This window comes from Oncorhynchus clarkii, chromosome 13, assembly GCF_045791955.1.
Source record: "Oncorhynchus clarkii lewisi isolate Uvic-CL-2024 chromosome 13, UVic_Ocla_1.0, whole genome shotgun sequence".
NCBI classification, from domain to species: domain Eukaryota; kingdom Metazoa; phylum Chordata; class Actinopteri; order Salmoniformes; family Salmonidae; genus Oncorhynchus; species Oncorhynchus clarkii.
The window spans coordinates 27,538,651-27,565,038 of record NC_092159.1 but is presented as its reverse complement, the minus strand read 5'-3'; the positions used below and the strand labels follow the sequence as shown (position 1 = coordinate 27,565,038).

At 40.8% G+C, this 26,388-nt stretch overlaps 1 protein-coding gene across 2 annotated transcripts; it reads right to left on the bottom strand.

The window, feature by feature from the left end:
• Nucleotides 1-660: 660 nt before the first annotated feature.
• Nucleotides 661-21,543, bottom strand: LOC139364476 (zinc finger protein 180-like). 2 transcript variants are annotated; one of them, XM_071101263.1, is made up of 3 exons: nucleotides 21,080-21,543; nucleotides 1,107-1,186; nucleotides 661-972 (listed from the first exon to the last, which is right to left on the bottom strand). In XM_071101263.1, exons 1-3 carry the CDS (start codon nucleotides 21,333-21,335, stop codon nucleotides 844-846), a joined length of 465 nt encoding a protein of 154 aa, XP_070957364.1. In that variant the 5' UTR covers nucleotides 21,336-21,543; the 3' UTR covers nucleotides 661-843. The 2 variants fall into 2 exon arrangements, with proteins under 2 accessions (XP_070957364.1, XP_070957363.1); XM_071101262.1 differs by lacking the exons at nucleotides 661-972; nucleotides 1,107-1,186 and adding an exon at nucleotides 4,755-9,041.
• Between the last annotated feature and the right edge of the window lie 4,845 nt (nucleotides 21,544-26,388).

Below are 26,388 nucleotides of genomic sequence, written 5' to 3'. Positions count from 1 at the left end.
GCCATCAGAAACATTTATTATCGTGTAAAAATGTACTGCAAAGTGTAGCTAAATAGAATAACTTTGTTAATTTCCACTCAGCGCGTGACGTCGAATTATGGGCGATATCAGGTCTGTCTGTTGTGGCCGCTATTTCGCCCCAAAATAGGCTGTGTATAACTATGTAAATGTCTCTCGGACAAGGTGACTTTTATCAATATACATTCTAAAAAGTAAAGGTTTCTGGAGTATCCTGTAGGGGTTCTTCAAATTGAAACTGTGGGGGAAACCCCTAAAAGTTATTTGAAGAACCTTTTCTATGGTTGGTTCCTCTAACAACCTTTTGGGGTTCATTTTTTAAACTCCCTGTCCACCCTCCCTCCATTATAAAAAAAATATTTTAATAACAATATTGACAATATTGATTTAAATAATTCATTGTTTTTTTAGTGGCACCACAAATGTGAATTAATATTTACAAAACAATTTACCAAACAAAACACATTACAAAATTGCAACATTTCTGCAGACATGTTCTGCAATAAATAATACATTTACTTTGTATAGTTCTTTTCATGACATTTAAAAATATATATATAAATAATGATGTACAATAAAAACAACATACATTAAAAATGAATCATAGGTAAACTAACAATATTGTAGACTTGATGCTAAATACAGATTTTTCAGCTTTAGTGTGTATATTGTATCCACTTAGTTATGTTAGGAAGTTTGCCATCTTTATAACCGGCCCTGGTAACTTCACCCCAACTTCCCTTCTCCCCAGAACACAGTAACTTAACAACATAAGTGTTTTTCTGACATTTTTGGGAAATTTTATGGAAAATAAAAAATACAGCCCTAGCAGAGCCCCATGGGGACGTCCTCGAGGGTGTGGATGTTCTCCCCATCAAAGGCCAGCGGGATTTCACTCTCGTGGTGAAATGGATTTCCGCCGATGTGCAGTAAAGGAGTGAAGAGCGGTGAAATCTGTGTCAACAAAAGTAAGAAAAGATTAATACACATACAATTAACAAAGAACATAACAAATGTTCAGCTGTAGTTTTATATAAGCATGCACACTTATGTTTATGAAGAAACAGATGATTGGTGCATAGGCATACCTTGTCACGGACATAAAGGCCACTCGGGTCCTCATTGAAGAGGTAGGGCAAGAGCAGAATCGCTGCTGTGGTCTCCAGTCCTAGTAAAGTAAAGCAAGGATATTACTACACTTGCTAATTTTATTACAGAAATAGAAAAGGGAAGGAATAAGAGCAAATCCCTCTTCTGTATTGTCCTTCAGGGACTGTCAAAATAGCAGGATGATGTCCTCACCCCTGCCTCGCCTCTCTACCTCTGCTAGTCCTTGAATTCTCTTTTTGTCTATATCCATTCCGTGGACTTGATTAATTTCTGAGAAGGTCTGAAAAGATCATTTGCACACATTTGTATGCTAATAGATGTCTGTTTGTTTTGACTGCTATGTAGGTTAAATGTTCACTTCAAATGCAGCTGTCCTACAACATATCTGTATCTTCTTCTTAATCCCAATTGCATTGTGTCCATGTTCTGTCTTATAAGAATTTCAAAGGAAGAGAAAATGTGTCAAAGAATAGTCTTACAAGCATTAAAACAAATATATATATATATATATAAAATAAATATTGAAAGATACAAGGCATCGACATACAATTGAATGCAAAATAGAAGAACATATTGGAGAAAGCACTAGCCAATACAGTACTGCCATACAGTAACAGTACTGCCATACAGTAACAGTACTGCCATACAGTAACAATACAGTACTGCCACACAGGCCCAGGGATATTAATTTCCCTCCACAAGGGGGCGTACATGTAACGTTTCCAAAGTGGAATAGTATTGTACATGTAACGTTTCCAAAGTGGGATAGTATTGTCCATGTAACGTTTCCAAAATGGGATAGTATTGTCCATGTAACGTTTCCAAAATGGGATAGTATTGTCCATGTAACGTTATGCCCCCTTGTGAGTTAATAGCATTGCATGCTGTAGCAGGATATATAAAGAGGAAGACCTCCATTGATGATTCAGTTCGTTGTAACATCTCGTCTGGATAGGTCACCGTCCTTAGTTAGTTAGTTAGATAGTCGGTTTACATTAGCTAGCTCATTATCACAAAAGTGAGAACTATTCTAGATTGGAAACTTACGTTAATGAGTATAAAGCCATGTTGGCTCTATGGAAACTATATACAATATATGGGAAAGAATATAGTTGAGGGAAATAATCCAAACCTAGTTGTGCCTCAATAGGATATAACGTTATCTAGCTAGATAACGGTACTGTACTGTAGCTAATACAACGCCGACGGTCAAACACGGCTTTCTAATATTAAGGGTAATTAACTATAGTAACGTTATGGAAGATATTCACAGAAAACCATCATTGTCTTCGTTATTCATTATCAGTATGTTATATTATTATAATAAATTATTTCGAGACATATTCAGAGCCAAACATCAACCCAACTTTAACCTTTTTAAGTTGTTGTCGCATCCAATTGCGAAGTTCCCGGAAGAAGTCCAGCTAGGTTCCTCGATGAACCCACCTTCTAACAAGTTCTTTGAAGAACCTTTTGGGGCTGTTTTTTATTGACCAAGAACCCTACGATTCTTAGGGGACCTGAGAACAACTCCAGTTGAACCCTTCATTTATATAGTGTAGTCGGCTCTACTTACTCTCAGATTCAAAACATGCTGATTAGCATCAACGATCAAGTCAGCTTCTGCTGCTCCAATACAGTATGAGGTGAGAGGGTGAACTGACGTTGAACCGGGCAGTCAGCTGCTGCTCCAATACAGTATGAGGTGAGATGGTGAACTGATGTTGAACTGGGCAGTCAGTCATTCATTCTGTACTATGAGTCTAACAATTCAAATCAAATGTTTATCTTACAGTGAAATGCTTACTTACAAGCCCCTAACAAACAATCAATACAGTTTAAAAAAAAAGTACAAATAAGAATAGAAAATAAAAGGAACAAGTAATTAAAGATCAGAAGTTAAATAATATCTAGACTATATACAGGGGGTACCGGTACAAAGTCAATGTGCGGGGGCACTAGTTAGTGGAGGTAATTGAGGTAATATGTACATGTAGGTAGAGTTATTAAAGTGACTATGCATAGATGATAACAGAGAGTGGGGGGGGGGGGGGGGGGGGGGGGGGGCTTCCTCTGACACCGCCTGGGATAGAGGTCCTGGATGGGAGAAAGCTTGGCCCCAGTGATGTACTGGGCTGTACACACTACCCTCTGTAGTGCCTTGCGGTCGGAGGCAGAGCAGTTGCCATACCAGGCAGGGATACAACCAGGGATGCTCTCGATGGTGCAGCTGTAGAAACTTTTGAGGATCTGAGGACCCATGCTAAATCTTTTCAGTCACCTGAGGGGGAATAGGTTTTGTTGTGCCCTCTTTACGACTGTCTTGGTGTGTTTGGACCATGATAGTTTGTTAGTGATGTAGACACCAAGGAACTTGAAGCTCTCAACCTGCTCCACTACATCCCCGTCAATGAGAATGGAGGCGTGCTCGGTTTTCCTTTTCCTGTAGTCCAATATCATCTCCTTTGTCTTGATCACTTTGAGGGAGAGGTTGTTTTCCTGGCACCACACAGCCAGGTCTCTGACCTCCTCCATATAGGCTGGCGCATAGTTGTTGGTGATCAGGCCTACTGTTGTGGCATCGGCAAACTTAATGATGGTGTTGGAGTCGTGCCTGGCCATGCAGTTATGAGTGAACAGGGAGTACAGAAGGGGACTGAGCACGCACCCCTGAGGGGCCCCTTCGTTGAGGATCAGCGTGTTGTTACCTACCCTTAAAAAACATGAGCTGGCGCACACCTAGAAAAATAGTTTGTGTGGAGGTGCTGACTAACGGAGAATAAACTATAAACTATCAACATAAAGTCGCACACTCCATGTATAAACTCCCAGCAATTTAATGGGTATTATCCAATGTTTCGGCATCACTGTTTCTTCCGAAGGGTGATGTCATGAATACTTGAACCAGGTTATGTAGACAAACAGTGTAAGTAGTGCAACCAATGACAATAGTGAGGGGTGTGTCATAATGATTAAGTTAATGAAAATTGGTGAAACTGTTACAAAATACTATATGGAATATTAAATATATTACGCTATTGTTTTCATATAGAAACATCATGGAATATTGTACATCATAGTAGCATCAACATACATTATTGTTTCATTCAATTTCACATAAGGATATTTCATATTTTCAAGTTCAGAAGTCAGAACCCATCACCTGCTATGTAAAAGAGACAGAATAATGCACAATGGCCAATTCTATCTAGGATCCTTGGGACATCCCTACCCTAAACCCTAACCCTAACCATTTTAAATGTCAACTTCAACGGGCTAGGGACGTCCCAAGGATGTATCTCTACCTGAAAATGCATGATCTAAGTGATTAATAGTTGGTATTCAGCAGTCCTTAAGCCTTAATTACTTTAATGAACTACTAAAATAGTGATTTTGTCAGACAGCAGCTCTATACTTTATTGACTGACTGATCCTTCCATCCAAGCCCCTGGTAGAGCCGGGGTTGGTGTTAACCACTCCAGAACACCTTCTGCAGGCTGGAAAAGTGGGATTGATCTGTTTGATCCATTTGTTTGTTTCAGTTTGCAGCAGTTGAATCCTTTCACATGGGATTGATACTGATTTTCATACTAAGAGGGACCAGGAGTCTGTTGATTGGTCGGTCATTTGTTGAAATCAAATCAAACTTTATTTGTACAGCACATTTCAGAATGAATGCAACACAATGGCTTCACAGGAAAAAAACTATGAAAATAAACAGAAATATTTAGTACACCAAAGAGAAGACAAATGATCACCCTAAGAAAATGCCATTGATTAAAATATTAAGAGGCCAGACACACTTAAATAGAACCTGGACCAGCCAGCACAGATGTAACACATACTGACTAACGAGGTGACACCAATCAGTGCGTCCTACGTGCTAACGAGCTAGACGGCTAAAGTCCAACCTCAAAACATAAATGGAAAAACCAAAGCCTGGAACACCGTCCCCTTTAAGACAACAAATATATCCTATATTTTTGTTGGACAAGTTTGCTCACCACCAACAGAAAACAACTTCCATTTCACATTATAATCAACTACAATGCTTCACCTTCACCAATATAAACATGGTGTCTACTGGCTGTCAACAATTAAAAACAAACATTCAAAAACACATTCCCAATTAATAATAAACAATCTCCTTTTTATTTCTATAGAATCCTAAAACTCACTAGCTTCTAGAACTCTCGTCCCCTTGGAACGAGCCCAAACAAAACTCAAATCAAATTGTATTAGTCACATGCACCGAATACAACAGTGCAGTTTCAATACGGAAAAGAAAAAGAGATAAAACTCCAAATAAACACACTGGCTAAACGCAAAACACAAATCTTTTTGGCCCCAGAGATAATCAGCAACCAAGTTGTCCTTATCACGGACATGTCTGATTTCAAGAGGAAACTCCTGCGATATCCGTAGTAACTTTCCACCTCACTGCGGAGCTTCTCTCTCCTTTCAGGGTTCACTCGATAGGTATGTTGTTGGATCAGGGCCCAGTCCCCAATGTCATGCTCTAGTACATTTGGTTTGGCACATGTGAGAATTAACCCCGATATTCTAAAAACAGGGCAACAATGTCAATAATTGTACCAAATAATTGTCAGTTGGTTGCATTAATAAATATCACTACCAAATGTTACATGAAATGTACATATGAAATATTTGATTGCATAGTCATATTTTCAACGTCTTTTCAATGACATTTTGCTTGGTGGGATAGCTCAATGTCAAAACACGTTTTAACGTGTCAAAATCAATAACCAATATGCAGAAACAGTTTGGGATAAATTGAAAAGCTAAACATAACATGTGCTATATACACAAACATCTGCCACAATAATCGTATTACTTGTATTTTTTTAAACAAGCTCCTTATAAACTGCACAAGCACCAACAACGCTGTTGTTTTGACAAGTAGCAATCGATTAGGGGGGAAATTAGGTTGTACGTGCTGTTGAAACTGACACAACAACAAAAACAGGGAAATGGGAGACATTTTACCTCACTGGTTAGAGGACAACCTGCAGAAGAGTCAGCTACATTTGGGAGTGATGCTTATAAATTTAGGGGTCGCTAAACAAGGGAATGCAACACGTATTTGTCATCACTCATCGATATCATGCTAAAATCATTCATGCCGAGAGGGGAGATGAGGTTGCACATCCTGTTAAAATGAACAGCTCAAAATCTACACGGAATCTGGGAGTAATGTGTACATCCCTGGTTAGAGGCAATTTGTAGAAAACAGCTTGCCACATTTTGAAGTGTTGCATTTTGATTCAAGTGGGTCACAACTTCTAATTCTAAGCAAACAGCTGGAGGCAGGGCTTTCTCCTATAGAGCTCCATTTTTTATGGAATGGTCTGCCTACCCATGTGAGAGACGCAGACTCGGTCTCAACCTTTGTCTTTACTGAAGACTCATCTCTTCAGTAGGTCATATGATTGAGTGTAGTCTGGCCCAGGAGTGTGAAGGTGAACGGAAAGGCTCTGGAGCAACGAACCACCCTTGCTGTCTCTGCCTGGCCGGTTCCCGTCTCTCCACTGGGATTCTCTGCCTCTAACCCTATTACAGGGGCTGAGTCACTGGCTTACTGGTGCTCTTTCATGCCGTCCCTAGGAGGGGTGCGTCACTTGAGTGGGTTGAGTCACTGACGTGATCTTCCTGTCTGGGTTGGCGCCCCACCCCCCCTTGGGTTGTGCCATGGGGGAGATCTTTGTGGGCTATATTCAGCCTTGTCTCAGGATGGCAAGTTGGTGGTTGAAGATATCCCTCTAGTGGTGTGGGGGCTATGCTTTGGCAAAGTGTGTGGGGTTATATCCTTCCTGTTTGGCCCTGTCCGGGGGTATCATTGGATGGGGCCACAGTGTCTCCTGACCCCTCATGTCTCAGCCTCCAGTATTTATGCTGCAGTAGTTTATGTGTTGGGGGGCTAGGGTCAGTTTGATATATCTGGAGTACTTCTCCTGTCTTATCAAGTGTTCTGTGTGAATTTAAGTATGCTCTCTCTAATTCTGTCTTTCTTTCTCTCTCGGAGGACCTGAGCCCTAGGACCATGCCTCAGGACTACCTGGCATGATGACTTCTTGCTGTCCCCAGCCCACCTGGCCGTGCTGCTGCTCCTGCGGCTATGGAACCCTGACCTGTTCACCGGACGTGCAACCTGTCCCAGACCTGCTGTTTTCAACTCTCTAGAGACAGCAGGAGCGGTAGAGATACTCCTAATGATAAGCCAACTGACATTTACTCCTGAGGTGCTGCACCCTCGACAACAACTGTGATTATTATTATTTGACCATGCTGGTCATTTATGAACATCTTGTCCATGTTCTGTTATAATCTCCACCCGGCACAGCCAGAAGAGGACTGGCCACCCCTCATAGCCTGGTCCCTCTCTAGGTTTCTTCCTAGGTTTTGGCCTTTCTAGGGAGTTTTTCCTAGCCACCGTGCTTCTACACCTGCATTGCTTGCTGTTTGGGGTTTTAGGCTGGGCTTCTGTACAACACTTTGAGATATCAGCTGATGTAAGAATGCCTATATAAATACATTTGATTTGATTAATTTTTTTGTTTGTCAATTTTTGTTAAATCACATGAATATAACTCTTCCATTTCAGAGCCTGGATTTTTTGCCTGGATTTTTCCCCTGAGGCTAATATCCATATCATGTTGAAATCAATTCATAAGGGGGAAAACGTTTAGGTTTCTACATTGTGACATCATTAAAATATTTCTACTACAATGTTAAAACATTCTACCATTATTTCATTGATATTATGAAACAACACCTTCATATATGTATTTTCTAATATTTGATCAGAGATCTTTTATAAGATTATCTCTGGTCAGAGCTATGAGATTTCTCTCCTGTGTGTGTTCTCTGGTGTAGTGTTAGATGGTTAGATTGACGAAAACTCTTCCCACATTGACCACAGCTATAAGGTTTCTCTCCTGTGTGTGTTCTCTGGTGTACTGTCAGAGAGCTAGATGAAGTAAAACTCCTCCAACATTGATCACAGCTATAAGGTTTCTCTCCTGTGTGTGTTCTCTGGTGTAAAGTCAGCTGGTTTGATGTAGCAAAACTCTTCCCACATTGACCACAGATATATGGTTTCTCTCCCGTGTGTGTTCTCTGGTGTAAAGTCAGCTGGTTTGATGTAACAAAACTCTTCCCACATTGATCACAGCTATAAGATTTCTCTCCTGTGTGTGTTCTCTGGTGTTGAGTCAGATGCCAAGATCGAGCATAACTCTTCCCACATTGATCACAGCTAAAAGGTTTCTCTCCTGTGTGTGTTCTCTGGTGAAGAGTCAGAGAGCTAGATGCAGCAAATCTCTTCCCACATTGATCACATATATAAGATTTCTCTCCTGTGTGAATTCTTTGGTGTAGTGTCAGATGGCTGGATTGACTAAAACTCTTCCCACATTGATCACAGCTATAAGGTTTCTCTCCTGTGTGAATTCTCTGGTGAAGTGTCAGGTGGCTAGATTGACTAAAACTCTTCCCACATTGATCACAGCTAAAAGGTTTCTCTCCTGTGTGTGTTCTCTGGTGAAGAGTCAGAGAGCCAGATGCAGCAAATCTCTTCCCACAGTGATCACAGCTATAAGGTTTCTTTCCTGTGTGTGTTCTCTGGTGCACTGTCAGATCTCCAGATTGACTAAATCTCTTCCCACATTGACCACAGCTATAAGGTTTCTCTCCGGTGTGTGTTCTCTGATGAATTGTAATGCCTGATGAGGTGAATCTCTTCCCACAGTCAGAGCAGCAGTGAGATCCCTTCCCTGTGGGTCTCTGCAGGTATTTATTGAGGTGTTTTGATCTGGAGAGACTATTCTCTGCCTTTTTAGCATCATGAGGTTGTTGAGGCTCCCCAGAGGATCCACGATAGTCCCATATCTCTCCTGTCGGAACAACAAAGTCAGACAGATGATTAACGGCCCACAACAGCAGAAATCCACTGTAAACAGCGTAGCCATGATGTTGTACAACAATTGACATCTGTAATGAATGTTAAAATTATGTGACAATTGTCTTAAAATGAGCAAGAATAGTCATATTTTGTCTTGTTTTCACATTAGTAGTAACATCGACGATTGTAGACTAGAAACAAGTTATTAATGTTGTTGAAACTATAAGCAGTGTGCCAGACGACTTCTGGTCTCCAATTTAGGCCCCTTTCTGTGTTTAATAAAATTGCGGCATGAGTGCGATGCACATACAATTTAATTGCAGAAACTCCTCCCTGCTTATGAGGAAACCGCTAGTTATGGATGAAGTATATCTGGTTGCAGAAACTCCTCCCTGCTAATGAGGAAACCACTAGTTATGGACGTAGTATATATCTGCCTGGAGCAAAAATGGTGAGCAAAGATTTGTGTTTTCACAATGTATTCTGAATATGGGAAAACTCAGGGGAGTAACCTCTATGTCCAGGTTGCTTATGAGTGCATTTCACACTACTTTGGATTATAATTGTAAGGCTCGTTTGAATGTCCTGCTTAATATAATGTTTGTGTCATCATCGCAAATTAACCGCTTTGTATTTAAAAAACACTTCAACCATTAAAAATGCTCTTTGTCTAGCTTTTCCATCAACCTGACAATGAGGGTTTGTACACTGTTTGCCAAATTGGCCAATAACGTCACCTAACAACAAATATACCTGTAATGAACAAAGAAGCACTTTGGTTGTTGTTGCACGACATACATAGTGTACTCTGGGACCCATAACAACAACATAGACCTACTGTAGGACCCATAACTTCCCCTAACAACAACATAGCCCTACTGTAGGACCAATAACTTCCCCTAACAACAACATAGCCCTACTGTAGGACCCATAACTTCCCCTAACAACAACATAGACCTACTGTAGGACCCATAACTTCACCTAACAACGAATATAGGAAAATATCTGTGTGTGTTCAATAGTCTATCTATCAAGGAATGTTATTGTCTGCTTGATTTACTGTAGGGTCTCGTTAGTCTGTTTGCACACAGAGATAGTTAGCTCATAATGTGTAGATTCAGACACATTATGAGCTAACTATCTCTGTGTGCAAACAGACTAACGAGACCCTACAGTAAATCAAGCAGACAATAACATTATAAACATCAATTTGTTAGGGATGTTGGATCCAACATGGAGCACAGCATAACTGTCTTTACCAGAGTAATGAATGAAGAAGCACTTTGGTTGTTGTTGCATGTCTTGATGTTTGTCATTTCACTGGAATTCAGAAAATGTTTTCCTGGATCAGCTGATGATAGTTGAACATGTGACTAACAAAACAGCTACAGTATTAAGAATTATGTGTAATTATGGAAGAACCGCATTAATGACAGTATCCATTTGGGCGTTGTCAATAAAGTTACGATTATTATTATTTTTTTTAACCTTTATTTAACCAGGTAGGCCAGTTGAGAACAAGTTCTCATTTACAACTGCGACCTGGCCAAGATAAAGCAAAGCAGTACGACCAAAACAACACCACCGAGCTACACGTGGGATAAACAAACGTACAGTCAATAACACAATAGAAAAATCTATATACAGTGCTTGCAAATGGAGTATGGAGGTAAGGCAATAAAAAGGCCATAGTAGCGAAGTAATTACAATATATCAAATTAACACTGGAGTGACAGATCTGCAGATGATGATGTGCAAGTAGAAATACTGGTGTGCAAATGAGCAGAAAAAAGTAAATAAAAACATGGGGATGAGGTAGGCAGTTGGATGGGCTATTTACAGATGGGCTGTGTACAGCTGCAGCGATCGGTAAGCTGCTCAGATAGCTGATGCTTAGTGACGGAGGTGTTTGTCTCCAACTTCAGCGATTTTTGCAATTCGTTCCAGTCACTGGCAGCAGCGAACTGGAAGGAAATGCGGCCAACGTAGGTGTTGGCTTTGGGGATGACCAGTGAGATATACCTCCTGGAGCGTGTGCTATGGGTGGCTGTTGCTATGGTGACCAGTGAGGTGAGTGTAGGCGGCCTAGCAAAGACTTATAGATGACCTGGTGCCAGGTGGTTTGGCGACGAATATGTAGCGAGGGCCAGCCAACGAGAGCATACATGTCCTAATGGTGGGTGGTATATGGGGCTTTGGTGACAAAATGGATGGCACTGTGATAGACTGCATCCAGTTTGCTGAGTAGAGTGTTGGAGGCTATTTTGTAAATGACATCGCCAAAGTTAAGGATCGATAGGATAGTCAGTTTTACGAGGGTATGTTTGGCAGCGTGAGTGAAGGAGGCTTTGTTGCGAAATAGGAAGTCGATTCTAGATTTAATTTTGGATTGGAAATGCTTAATATTAGTCTGGAAGGAGAGTTTACAGTCTAGCCAGACACCTAGGTATAGTTGTCCACATATTCTAAGTTAGAACCGTCCAGAGTAGTGATGCTGTACAGACGGGTGCGGGCAGCGATCGGTTGAAGAGCATACATTTATATTTACTAGCTTTTAAGAGCAGTTGGGGGCCACGGATGGAGTGTTTTATGGCATTGAAGTTCGTTTGGAGGTTTGTTAACACAGTGTCCAAAAAAGGGCCAGATGTATACAGAATGGTGTCGTCTGCATAGAGGTGGATCAAGGAATCACCTGCAGCAAGAGCAACATTGTTGGTATATACAGAGAAAAGAGTTGGTCCGAGAATTGAACCCTGCAGTACCTCCATAGAGACTGCCAGAGGTCCAGACAACAGGCCCTCCGATATGACACATTGAACTCTGTCTGAGAAGTAGTTGGTGACCCAGGCGAGTCGGTCATTTGAGAAACGAAGGCTGTTGAGTCTGCCGATAAGATTACGGTAATTGACAAAGTCGAAAGCCTTGGCCAGGTTGATGAAGACGGCTTTTATCAATGGCTGTTATGATATCATTTAGTACCTTGAGCGTGGCTGAAGTGCACCCGTGACCAGCTCGGAAACTGGATTGCACAGCGGAGACGGTACGGTGGGATTAAAAATGGTCAGTGATCTGTTTGTTAACTTGACTTTCGAAGACTTTAGAACGGCAGGGCAGGATGGATATAGGTCTGTAATAGTTTGGGTCAGAGTGTCACCCCCTGTGAAGAGGGGGATGATCGCGGAAGCGGTCCAATCTTTAGGAATCTCGGACGATATGGAAGAGAGGTTGAACAGACTAGTAATAGGGGTTGCCACAATGGCGGCAGATAATTTTAGAAAGAGAGGGTCCAGATTGTCTAGCCCAGCTGATTTGTACAGGTCCAGGTTTTGAAACTCTTTCAGAACATCAGCGATCTGGATTTGGGTGAAGGAGAAGCTGGGGAGGCTTGGGGAAGTAGCTGCAGAGGGTGGGGAGCTGTTGGCCGGGTTTGGGGTAGCCAGGAGGAAAGCATGGCCAGCCGTGTAGAAATGCTTATTGAAATTCTCAATTATCGTGGAGTTATAGGTGGTGACAGTGTTTCCTAGCCTCAGTGTAGTGGGCAGCTGGGATAAGGTACTCTTATTCTCCATGGACTTTACAGTGTCCCAAAAATGTTGGAGTTAGAGCTACAGGATGCAAATTTCTGTTTGAAAAAGCTAGCCTTTGCTTTCCTAACTGACTGTGTGTATTGGTTCCTGACCCCTGAAAAGTTGCATATCGGAGACTATTCAATGCTAGTACAGTACGCCACAGGATGTTTTTGTGCTGGTCAAGGCAGTCAGGTCTGGAGTGAACCAAGGGCTATATCTGTTCTTAGTTCTACATTTTTTGAAAGGGGCATGCTTATTTAAGGTGGTGAGGAAATTACAATTAATGAACAACCAGGCATCTCCTACTGAAGGGATGAGGTCAAAATCCTTCCAGGATACCTGGGCCAGGTAAATTAGAAAGGCCTGCTCGCAGAAGTGTTTTGGGGAGCGTTTTACAGTGATGAGGGGTGATCGTTTGACCGTGGACCCATAACGGATGCAGGCATGAGTGCGATGCACATACAATTTAATTGCAGAAACTCCTCCCTGCTTATGAGGAAACCGCTAGTTATGGATGAAGTATATCTGGTTGCAGAAACTCCTCCCTGCTAATGAGGAAACCACTAGTTATGGACGTAGTATATATCTGCCTGGAGCAAAAATGGTGAGCAAAGATTTGTGTTTTCACAATGTATTCTGAATATGGGAAAACTCAGGGGAGTAACCTCTATGTCCAGGTTGCTTATGAGTGCATTTCACACTACTTTGGATTATAATTGTAAGGCTCGTTTGAATGTCCTGCTTAATATAATGTTTGTGTCATCATCGCAAATTAACCGCTTTGTATTTAAAAAACACTTCAACCATTAAAAATGCTCTTTGTCTAGCTTTTCCATCAACCTGACAATGAGGGTTTGTACACTGTTTGCCAAATTGGCCAATAACGTCACCTAACAACAAATATACCTGTAATGAACGAAGAAGCACTTTGGTTGTTGTTGCACGACATACATAGTGTACTCTGGGACCCATAACAACAACATAGACCTACTGTAGGACCCATAACTTCCCCTAACAACAACATAGCCCTACTGTAGGACCAATAACTTCCCCTAACAACAACATAGCCCTACTGTAGGACCCATAACTTCCCCTAACAACAACATAGACCTACTGTAGGACCCATAACTTCACCTAACAACGAATATAGGAAAATAGCTGTGTGTGTTCAATAGTCTATCTATCAAGGAATGTTATTGTCTGCTTGATTTACAGTAGGGTCTCGTTAGTCTGTTTGCACACAGAGATAGTTAGCTCATAATGTGTAGATTCAGACACATTATGAGCTAACTATCTCTGTGTGCAAACAGACTAACGAGACCCTACAGTAAATCAAGCAGACAATAACATTATAAACATCAATTTGTTAGGGATGTTGGATCCAACATGGAGCACAGCATAACTGTCTTTACCAGAGTAATGAATGAAGAAGCACTTTGGTTGTTGTTGCATGTCTTGATGTTTGTCATTTCACTGGAATTCAGAAAATGTTTTCCTGGATCAGCTGATGATAGTTGAACATGTGACTAACAAAACAGCTACAGTATTAAGAATTATGTGTAATTATGGAAGAACCGCATTAATGACAGTATCCATTTGGGCGTTGTCAATAAAGTTACGATTATTATTATTTTTTTTAACCTTTATTTAACCAGGTAGGCCAGTTGAGAACAAGTTCTCATTTACAACTGCGACCTGGCCAAGATAAAGCAAAGCAGTACGACCAAAACAACACCACCGAGCTACACGTGGGATAAACAAACGTACAGTCAATAACACAATAGAAAAATCTATATACAGTGCTTGCAAATGGAGTATGGAGGTAAGGCAATAAAAAGGCCATAGTAGCGAAGTAATTACAATATATCAAATTAACACTGGAGTGACAGATCTGCAGATGATGATGTGCAAGTAGAAATACTGGTGTGCAAATGAGCAGAAAAAAAGTAAATAAAAACATGGGGATGAGGTAGGCAGTTGGATGGGCTATTTACAGATGGGCTGTGTACAGCTGCAGCGATCGGTAAGCTGCTCAGATAGCTGATGCTTAGTGACGGAGGTGTTTGTCTCCAACTTCAGCGATTTTTGCAATTCGTTCCAGTCACTGGCAGCAGCGAACTGGAAGGAAATGCAGCCAACGTAGGTGTTGGCTTTGGGGATGACCAGTGAGATATACCTCCTGGAGCGTGTGCTATGGGTGGCTGTTGCTATGGTGACCAGTGAGGTGAGTGTAGGCGGCCTAGCAAAGACTTATAGATGACCTGGTGCCAGGTGGTTTGGCGACGAATATGTAGCGAGGGCCAGCCAACGAGAGCATACATGTCCTAATGGTGGGTGGTATATGGGGCTTTGGTGACAAAATGGATGGCACTGTGATAGACTGCATCCAGTTTGCTGAGTAGAGTGTTGGAGGCTATTTTGTAAATGACATCGCCAAAGTTAAGGATCGATAGGATAGTCAGTTTTACGAGGGTATGTTTGGCAGCGTGAGTGAAGGAGGCTTTGTTGCGAAATAGGAAGTCGATTCTAGATTTAATTTTGGATTGGAAATGCTTAATATTAGTCTGGAAGGAGAGTTTACAGTCTAGCCAGACACCTAGGTATAGTTGTCCACATATTCTAAGTTAGAACCGTCCAGAGTAGTGATGCTGTACAGACGGGTGCGGGCAGCGATCGGTTGAAGAGCATACATTTATATTTACTAGCTTTTAAGAGCAGTTGGGGGCCACGGATGGAGTGTTTTATGGCATTGAAGTTCGTTTGGAGGTTTGTTAACACAGTGTCCAAAAAAGGGCCAGATGTATACAGAATGGTGTCGTCTGCATAGAGGTGGATCAAGGAATCACCTGCAGCAAGAGCAACATTGTTGGTATATACAGAGAAAAGAGTTGGTCCGAGAATTGAACCCTGCAGTACCTCCATAGAGACTGCCAGAGGTCCAGACAACAGGCCCTCCGATATGACACATTGAACTCTGTCTGAGAAGTAGTTGGTGACCCAGGCGAGTCGGTCATTTGAGAAACGAAGGCTGTTGAGTCTGCCGATAAGATTACGGTAATTGACAAAGTCGAAAGCCTTGGCCAGGTTGATGAAGACGGCTTTTATCAATGGCTGTTATGATATCATTTAGTACCTTGAGCGTGGCTGAAGTGCACCCGTGACCAGCTCGGAAACTGGATTGCACAGCGGAGACGGTACGGTGGGATTAAAAATGGTCAGTGATCTGTTTGTTAACTTGACTTTCGAAGACTTTAGAACGGCAGGGCAGGATGGATATAGGTCTGTAATAGTTTGGGTCAGAGTGTCACCCCCTGTGAAGAGGGGGATGATCGCGGAAGCGGTCCAATCTTTAGGAATCTCGGACGATATGGAAGAGAGGTTGAACAGACTAGTAATAGGGGTTGCCACAATGGCGGCAGATAATTTTAGAAAGAGAGGGTCCAGATTGTCTAGCCCAGCTGATTTGTACGGGTCCAGGTTTTGAAACTCTTTCAGAACATCAGCGATCTGGATTTGGGTGAAGGAGAAGCTGGGGAGGCTTGGGGAAGTAGCTGCAGAGGGTGGGGAGCTGTTGGCCGGGTTTGGGGTAGCCAGGAGGAAAGCATGGCCAGCCGTATAGAAATGCTTATTGAAATTCTCAATTATCGTGGAGTTATAGGTGGTGACAGTGTTTCCTAGCCTCAGTGTAGTGGGCAGCTGGGATAAGGTACTCTTATTCTCCATGGACTTTACAGTGTCCCAAAAATGTTGGAGTTAGAGCTACAGGATGCAAATTTCTGTTTGAAAAAGCTAGCCTTTGCTTTCCTAACTGACTGTGTGTATTGGTTCCTGACCTCTGAAAAGTTGCATATCGGAGACTATTCGATGCTAGTACAGTACGCCACAGGATGTTTTTGTGCTGGTCAAGGCAGTCAGGTCTGGAGTGAACCAAGGGCTATATCTGTTCTTAGTTCTACATTTTTTGAAAGGGGCATGCTTATTTAAGGTGGTGAGGAAATTACAATTAATGAACAACCAGGCATCTCCTACTGAAGGGATGAGGTCAAAATCCTTCCAGGATACCTGGGCCAGGTAAATTAGAAAGGCCTGCTCGCAGAAGTGTTTTGGGGAGCGTTTTACAGTGATGAGGGGTGATCGTTTGACCGTGGACCCATAACGGATGCAGGTAATGAGGCAGTGATCGCTGATATCCTGATTGAAAACAGCAGTGTATTTGGAGGGCAAGTTGGTCAGGATAATATCTATGAGGGAGCCCATGTTTACGGATTTAGGTTTGTACCCGGTGGGTTCCTTGAAAATGTGTGTGACATTGAGGGCATCTAGCTTGGATTGTAGGACGGCCGGGGTGTTAACCTCACTAGGGTAGAGGGCACTATTTTCACTTCCGGATGAAAAGCGTGCCCAAAGTAAACTTGGTAGATTTGGATAGAAAACGCTAAAGTTTCCAAAACTGTTAAAATAATGTCTGAGTATAACAGAGCTGATAAGACATGCGATGTTCTATGTTCTGATGGCTAGCAGCTGATGGAGGTTCTTGCTATAAGGTCTATAAAAAAAAAATAGCAGATCCATATCACATTGGGTGAGGCGGGTTGCCGGAAGGTATATTTAATTTAAAAATGTAAACGATTGAAATATATTGCAATATACACAAAAAAAGATGAAAATAAACATACCATTTACAACAAACACGTCTTAATGCTACGCCATCTTGGATTACAAGATGACTGTTAAAAAAACACTGGATCTAGCAAACTCTGAAATTATTTTGTATTTCTGTGTCCACGAAAACTGTTTTCCCAGCGTAACATAAGTAGCCACTAAATGATATAGTTCGAGAGCATTTCAGAATACAAAAAACTGTCAGACAGCCAGGTCCCCTATTTAAGTTGAAGTTCATCATATGACAAGAGTAGGAGGGAAACTAGGTACAACACACTAATAAATCCACACGTTATGACTATAACTACTGTTCCCTGAAGGAGGGAAAATAGGTGCAACATAGTATCAAATCCACGCCTCCCTGGAAGCCCCGCCTTCCACAGGTGATGAGAGTGAGGCTTGGATTTATTCCTTAAATTTAATACAGCTCTTCACCGACCCAGGAAAGGGCAGGAACAAACAGGCGTTGTACCTCGTTTCCCTCCTTCAGGGAAGTGTAAATATAATCAAAGTTACACTCCCTTTCAGTCGGTCAACTTCAGTACAACTTACTATGGGGAAATAAAATAATTCCCCAACCGACCCAAACGGATCCTAAATGAAACGGCCCATGGCAGACCACCCAGACCTGACCCTACAAGATGCATCAGTTTTGTCAATTTATTCATTGTCTTTTGTTTGAAACACTCCTGTCAATGTTGAGTAAGGATGCACACCTGATTACCCATATAAAAGTAGGATTAATCTATCTGGCCTGCACACAAATGTAGGCCTATAAATGTGCCCATTTGGGGATGTCTGATAGTATTTCTCATTGTCTTAACGCTGCACCACTAATGAGTTGTGGAGCTTCTCAATTTGTTTTATTCACCTCCAAACAGCAAGTTTACAAAGTCTAATCAAAATCAATTGCGAATGACAATAGTTCCTCAAAGTATTTTTGTAAAATATTTCCAGCTCTCGCCCTTTCGATAACCACTCGGCATAAAAGGGAAAAATGTAATGTGGAAATGTCATAAAATACCTGATTACTTCTTATCCTTTTCAACAAATAGCCTACAGCTGTGTCTGTCCAGAACTCACTGGAGCAGGAAACTGAGGGCCTAGAATATTTTATACAATATTGCAAGCTTGCTATCCGAGTTTCCTGACCCAGTTGATAGTTGATACAATGTTTCAAGTTGGTTGTAGACGGGCCATTTGCAACCAATGTGATTTCTAGGATATGTATTTTTATCAGGATATTTTTTACCTGCAGAATGCAATGTTTTATTTGTTGGCTTTATGTAGGCAATTTTTTTTACATAGTGAAATGAAAATCATAACTGGCACACAGATTAGCAGAAATGTTGAGATAAATTGGCAATCCAACTGGAAAAGGTTGCAGACTGCTGGTGTAGTCTATTACTAGTCTATCTATCTGTAGTCTATTACTGCAAACTTCAGGAGCAAAACGGCAGAATTTACAAAGTCCAGCTGTATCTCCCTCTGAAAAATGAGGGAGATACAGCACTTTCAATGAGTGGACAGCGGCAATTTTCAGCCATGAGCCCAGCGCGTGATCGGGAGCACGCATTTCTTGTTTACCTTTTCTATTGATGAAGCTTTTGTCCTGTTGAAATTGATTGAATATTTATGACAAAAACAACCTGAGGATTGATTTTAAACATTGTTTGACATGTTTCTACGGACTTTTATGGTACTTTTTTAAACATTTCGTCTGATGTTGAGAGCGCGCAGTGTGACCTTTGATTACTGAACTAAACGCACCAACAAAACTGAGGGACATTATCGAACAAATTGAACATTTATTGTCTAACATGGAGACCTGGGAGTGCCACCAGAGGAAGATCAAAGGTAAGTGACTAACTTGAATGCTATTTCTAACTTTTGTGACACCTCTCCTTGGTTGGAAAATGGCTGTATGGTTTTCTGTGGGTAGGCGCTGCCCTAACATAATCGCATGGTGTGCTTTCGTCGTAAAGCCTTTTTGAAATCTGACACAGCGGTTAGATTAACAAGATGTTTATCTTTAATCCTATGTATAAAACTTGTATTTTTCATCAATGTTTATGGTGAGTATTTCTGTAATTTCATTTGGCTCTCTGAAATTTCACCGGATGCTTGTTTTAAACAATGATTACTGTACATAACGCGCCAATTTCAACTGGGGGTTTTGGACATAATCGAACAAAACACACATTTATTTTGTAACATGAAGTCCTGTGAGTGCCATCTGATGAAGATCAAAGGTTAGTGATTAATTTAATCGCTATTTCTGACTTTTGTGAGCCCTCTCCTTGGCTGGTAAATGGCTGTATGGTTTTCTGTGACAAGGCGCTGACGTAACATAATAAGATGGTGTGCTTTCGCCGTAAAGCCTTTTTGAAATCATACACTGTGGTAGGATTTACAAGAAGTTTATCTTTAAAATGGTGTATAATACTTGTATGTTTGAGGAATTGTGAAATTTGGATTTCTGTTGTTTTGAATTTGTCGCCCTGCAATTTCACTTGCTGTTTTCGAGGTTGGACGCTACCGTCCCGCCGGTGTCAGACAGGTTAAAGCATCAGACAAGTTCAGTACGTATATTTGATTTTATAAAAACACATGGGGCAATTGGCAGAAAGAACAGATGACTCTTGGTTGACCAAGATGTATTTTAGTTGGGGACGGAACTAGAACATGATTTTGGGGCTCCCAGGTGGCGCAGAGGACACTGCATCTCAGGGCTTGAGGCGCCACCACAGACACCCTGGATCAAATCCAGGCTGTATCACAACCGACCGTGATTGGGAGTCCCATAGGGCGGCGCACAATTGGCCCAGCGTCGTCCGGGGTAGGCAGTCATTGTAAATAAGAATTTGTTCATAACTGACTTGCCTAGTTAAATAAAGATTACATTTTTTTACACATCCGCCAAGGCACCAACTTTGAGAAGGTTTTAAAGCAAATGTTTCAAACCAATTCATGAATGTAATTGAATCTAGGTATGTCTTGCCTTTAATGTAAGGGCGTGAAAAAAAAATTGGCTGAACATTATACAATGACTTAACAACAGCTCTAATCATTTGCCTCCACAGGACATCTTCACAGGCAGTTCTAGAATATACTATATATCCTAGAAACCTGGTTAAACTATCATTATGACATCATGGATGAATTCTAGAATATACTATATAGCCTAGAAACCTGGTTAAACTATCATTATGACATCATGGATGGCCAGTCCTTGTATTCATAGTGTAGTGAATTCAGGGGGTAGCCCTGAGCTGAAGTCAAACTTGGGTCCAACGACTGTCAAGTCAACACCATATAATTGTTATGCCAAGATGTCTGAACTTCTTGACGAGGTCGCTAGGTGTTGGGTTACGGTTTCTACAATAGCGTTCTCTATGAATGTGAGAGTGGTTACACTTCTCCCATCCCTCAGCTGTTTATCAAACCAAGTCTCTGGGCAGCCATTTTGTTGCTGTTTAAAAAAAACACACAACCCAGCAATCTGCAGTTCAAACAATAGCATGGCAGATTTGTCATTCCACCACTGTTTTGGTAATACAATGATTATGGGGTTGGAGAAATGTTACATGGTTTCTAAACATTAGAGTAAAAAAAAAACTTATTTGGGGATCTGATGGGGTACAACAGTTGAACTAAGCTCATGAAGCATGTGTTATATTGTTCAATAATCATTTAAAAGTCACAATATGGATGTAGCAATTGCAGATTTCCGCTTTAACACCAAACATCAGTTTAACAACTGCAGAGTTTGTGCCTCTGTTTTTAAGACAGTACTTACTAGTGTTAATCGGGGAACGGTTTCTCAAAACCGTCTTATGGCTGAATTCATCCTTAGAACCATTGGATGCCTTAAGATGCGTTTGGAAAACCGGGCCCAGATATCCAGGTTCCTCCTCTCCTTTTACTGTAACATCCTCCTCTTTCACTCTGAACGCGTCCTCCTCTTCTTTCACAGTAACGGCCTCACTCTCTACTTCTTGTTTTACTGTGATATCCTCCTCTTCTTTAGCAGGGGAGTAGCTTAGTGACCGCATGGTCGAGGATGTTAGCTAGCTAGGCTAATGTTAATTTAACCAGCCCGCTAGCTGACTAATAACAACACCGTACATATGAAATTAAATCGGATAACTAACTAGACGACAGAAGTGGGTTTAAAACACAATGGCTAATATACACTAAAACGTCTAAAGAGCTTATTGGCTCGGCTACTTTGTCTAGCAAGCTACCGAGGTGTCTGACGAACTGTTGTTGCTGCTGTTGAAAGAAGCGTTCCGTCCACTAGATTATACGTCACACCAACAGCATAAACTTAAATTCCCAGACCGCCATCTGTTGACTGGAGTGGGTAAACGCAGTTGAGTAAAATGTATATTTTATCTTCAGACAAGTTAAAGTGTAGGAAGCATTAGTTTTTACCCACCAGTGTAACAATACAGTGTGGTTAAAGACTTAGTAAGCTAGTTGTAGGTAGTCACGAGACGGTTACCTGTAAGTACAAACACTTATGTTTTCGCGTAATTACAAATTAATTAACTATGGGACTCCCAATCACGGCCTGTTATGATACAGCCTGGATTTGAACCAGGGTCTGTAGTGACGCCTCTAGCACTGAGATGCCGTACCTTAGACCGCTGCGCTGCTCGTGTGTTAACATTACACTAGGTGTAATACACTCAGTGATAAAGGTATGGGATTCTGGGTAATCCCCAGCAGATTTTTGGAGAATTTGAAAATTGAGTGGTCCTGGGATAGAAATGTATAAAGTTGACATTACATCATAAAATCCACGTTTTACATCGTACATTAGAATGTTATGTTTTAGTAACTACTGTTGTTGGTTTGGTGTCAAATAAGCCTCTTTATATGTTATTTGCCGAATCTCAGTTTTCCATGTGGGTTTTATGCTAAAGTTCCCTCTTTCAAGTTGATATCTAACTGGAAAATGCATCTTCTTTAGGAGTGCTATTTTTACCCTGTTGACTACTGATCATTCATCCACACTGTGTGTCTCATCAATGCAGGTAATTTATGGCAAATGTATAAAGTATATGTTTTATAAACTCATGAACACCAGCCAGTTTATTAGCCCGGTTTTGTTAGTTTAGGTGTATTATACTTCTTTGCCAACAGAGAGGGACATTTAGTCATTTTCCAGTTTTATTTGATATATTTTGATACTAAAATGGGTTACAGTTTATTCTGATGTAGTGAATATGAGACACATGGAAACAATTGATTAATTTAATATAGTAAATTAGGAATTAGTAGGAATTGTTAAATCCACTATACGATCACAATGACTTTGATAGACATTTCAATTGTTTTTTTTGTTAGTATATTATAGTGCAGATTTATGGAAAATTGCTGTGGGAGTGCTATTTATATCCCGTCACTACTGATCATTCATCCATACTGTGTGTGTCCCATCATTGCAGCTTTGGAAATAAATTAACTATCCATTCATTGCTGTGTTGACTCACTGACTTGAGAGAAGGGACGAGGAAGGTCACACTAGCTCAATATCTAGCTCAAGCTTGCAAAAGTTTTTACATTTAGATTTTTGGGGATTTTTATTGAATATTGAATATTATTAACATACAATATACTTGCAGTGAAGCCACTCAACAACTACATCACACCAGTCACCCAACAGACTCCCATTCAGAGCGACACACAGAAGCATCCAGGGTCAATGCCCTGCTCACCGATCTACCACCAGGCCAAAAATCGTGAACCCGAACCCTCCAAGATCCCCAATAGCTGTCCCTCAACCATTCGAGAACCCTCCCACAGTCCCCCCTCAGGAAGAAAAATTTAAAATACAATTAATTCCATTCCCCACCCCCAAGAACCCCCCAATGCACCAACAACCAAGAGAATGAACTAAAGAGAAAAAAGGAAAAGACAGAAGAAAACAGCAAACAACAATTTAAAAATAATAAAACAAAATAATACATTTAAAACAAAGGACATCAATGACAACTAAAATCATAACAGCAATGCCAACTGTATATGTTTGTGTGCATGTCTGGCACTATTACATGTATGTGTGTGTTCTTGTCTGTGTTTAATTGAATGAGAGTGTGTGTATATGCATGTGTTCAAACACCTACATGGCATCAGCCTCAGGCAAACCGGCATTAGTTGTAAAAACGCTGCCACTTAGTGTCATTCAAATGTACTTTTTATTATGTTTTTTTTTTTTTGACTTTTATCTTTTGACCATCATCATCATCATCATCTCCTATCATCTATCTATCACGAGGAAGTCACCTGGAAAGCATTTCAATTTACAGGTGTGCCTTGTTAAATGTTAATTTGCGGAATTTCTTTCTTTCTTAATGCATTTGAGCCAATCAGTTGTGTTGTGACAAGGTAGGGGTTGTATACAGAAGATAGCCATATTTGCTGAAAGACCAAGTCTATATTTTGGCAAGAACAGCTCAAAAAGCTAAAAAGAAATGACAGTCCATCATTACTTTAACACATGAAGGTCAGTCAATGCGGAAACTTTCAAGACCTTTGAAAGACTCTTCAAGTGCAAGTCGCAAAAACCATCAATCACTATGATGAAGCTGGCTTTCATGAGGATTGCCACAGGAAAGGAAGATCCAGAGTTACCTCTGCTGCAGAAGATAAGTTCATTATAGTTAACTGTGAAGACACCACAACTGTGCCTATGAGATGGTTTGGTATGAATCGGACTGCAGAGTGAAGGAAATGCAGCCAACAAGTGCTCAGCATATGTGGGAACTCCTTCAAGACTGTTGGAAAAGCATTCCAGGTGAAGCTGGTTGAGAGAATACAAAGAGTGTGCAAAGCTGTCATCAAGGCAAAGGGCGGCTACTTTGAAGAATTTCAAATATAAAATATATTTTGATTTGTTTAACACATTTTTGGTTACTACATGATTCCATATGAGTTATTTCATATTTGTGTTGTCTTCACTATTATTCTACAATGTCGACAATAGTTAAAATAAAGAAAAAAACATTGAATTTGTAGGTGTGTCCAAACAATTGACCGGTACCTTGTATGCATTGTGGAGGAGAACTGATCCTCGATCTGTACAAAGACATAACATCTACAGCAGGAACAACTGTCTGTGTTAAAAAGGCCCAGCTGGATTGAATTGAGCTATTTAAAATGACATATTTGAATGTTAAAAAATGTGTTATGTTAGTCAATACAAGACAGGGTCTGTGGAGGCTTGGCATATTAGTGGGAGATTTGGGGGAATAGTGATAGATTTTTGGAGGGACCCTTGTCCATACAGCCAATCAGTAAGCAGCTTCCCTTCCCCCACACCGCAGGCAGTTCTGTTACTCACAACACTTCCCCTGCTTTCCATAACAGTGGTGTAGCTTCCCCTGCTTTCCATAACAATGGTGTAGCTTTCCCTGCTTTCGTCAACAATGGAGTAGCTTCCCCTGCTTTCCTCAACAATGGAGTAGCTTCCCCTGCTTTCATCAACAATGGAGTAGCTTCCCCTGCTTTCATCAACATTGGAGTAGCTTCCCCTGCTTTCATCAACAATGGAGTAGCTTCCCCTGCTTTCAGAAACAATGGAGTAGCTTCCCCTGCTTTTATCAACAATGGAGTAGCTTCCCCTGCTTTCATCAACAATGGAGCAGCTTCCCCCGCTTTCATCAACAATGGAGCAGCTTCCCCTGCTTTCATCATAGCATAGACCCATGTGATTTGGTTACTTTTCAGTCACATGTGCATACGGGAGAGGGGTGTTTGATATCTGCAGGTCAATGCAACTGAGAAATATGATCCTTGTAATTATTCTATGTGAATTTCAGCAGTGGTAATGATTGTGAAATATTTTGTTCATTTCATGAGAGCAACATGATAATTAATGATTTCCGGACACAACTCATGTTATTCTGGTTAAACAATGAGAGACAAGTTGATTAAGGAGTGGGGATTTTTTTTTACAATTAGGAAATAATATGTTATGTTTTACTCGTACCTCAGCCAGCATTGTGAATGGTTAGGAAATAATATGTCATGTTTTACTCGTACCTCAGCCAGCATTGTGAATGGTTAGGAAATAATATGTCATGTTTTACTCGTACCTCAGCCAGCATTGTGAATGGTTAGGAAATAATATGTCATGTTTTACTCGTACCTCAGCCAGCATTGTGAATGGTTAGGAAATAATATGTCATGTTTTACTCGTACCTCAGCCGGCATTGTGAATGGTGTCTGAGGTGGTGACATACTAGACCGGGGCAGTAAATCTAATACTTAGTTGTTTTTAGTCATGCATGAAAGGGCTGAGGTGGTTCTGTGGTTATAAGTTACTGACCTTGGAATACATTTCTGGCCATGCTGACAGGGTCTGAATCAAACCTATTGTCCACCTGGTACACTGTCAGGGTCTGAATCAAACCCAATATTAAAAGGGGAAGATTGGTCAAGAGGGTGATGATTATTGTTGTTCTACTGCCTGATTGTTATGCAACAACACTGTTTACAAAAGCTTTGATAAAGAACAAGAAGGCCCACACACTGTTTACAAAAGCTTTGTTAAATCAGCACAACAGTTTTCAGCTGTGCTAACATAATTGCAAAAAGGTTTTCTAATGATCAATTAACCTTTTAAAATGATCATCTTGGATAAGCTAACACAACGTGCCATTGGAACACAGGAGTGATGGTTGCTGATAATGGGCCTCTGTACGCCTATGGAGATTGTCCATAAAAAATCTGCCGTTTCCAGCCACAATAGTCATTTACAACATTAACAATGTCTACACTGTATCTCTGATCAATTTGATGTTATTTTAATGGACAAAAAAACGTGTTTTTCTTTCAAAAACAAGGACATTTCTAAGTGACCCCAAACTTTTGAACGGTAGTTTACATCATGATGTATTGTTACACCATGTAGGAGCAGTATAGACCTAGGCTGTTCATTATATACATCTACATGATGTATTTTTACACCATGTAGGAGCAGTATAAACCTAGTCTGTTCATTATATACATCGACGTGATGTATTGTTACACCATGTTGGAGCAGTATAGACCTACAGTAGCTAGCTACATATTTAGATTTAGTGTTACATAATGAAA

Excerpts from the sequence above, each read along its gene's own strand:
- LOC139364476 (XM_071101262.1), bottom strand. The coding sequence starts at position 21,335 with ATGCGGTCACTAAGCTACTCCCCTGCTAAAGAAGAGGAGGATATCACA. Across the intron at positions 9,042-21,079 it reads CCGTTCCCCGATTAACACTA|GAGAGATATGGGACTATCGT; the intron begins GTAAGTACTGTC and ends TTGTTCCGACAG.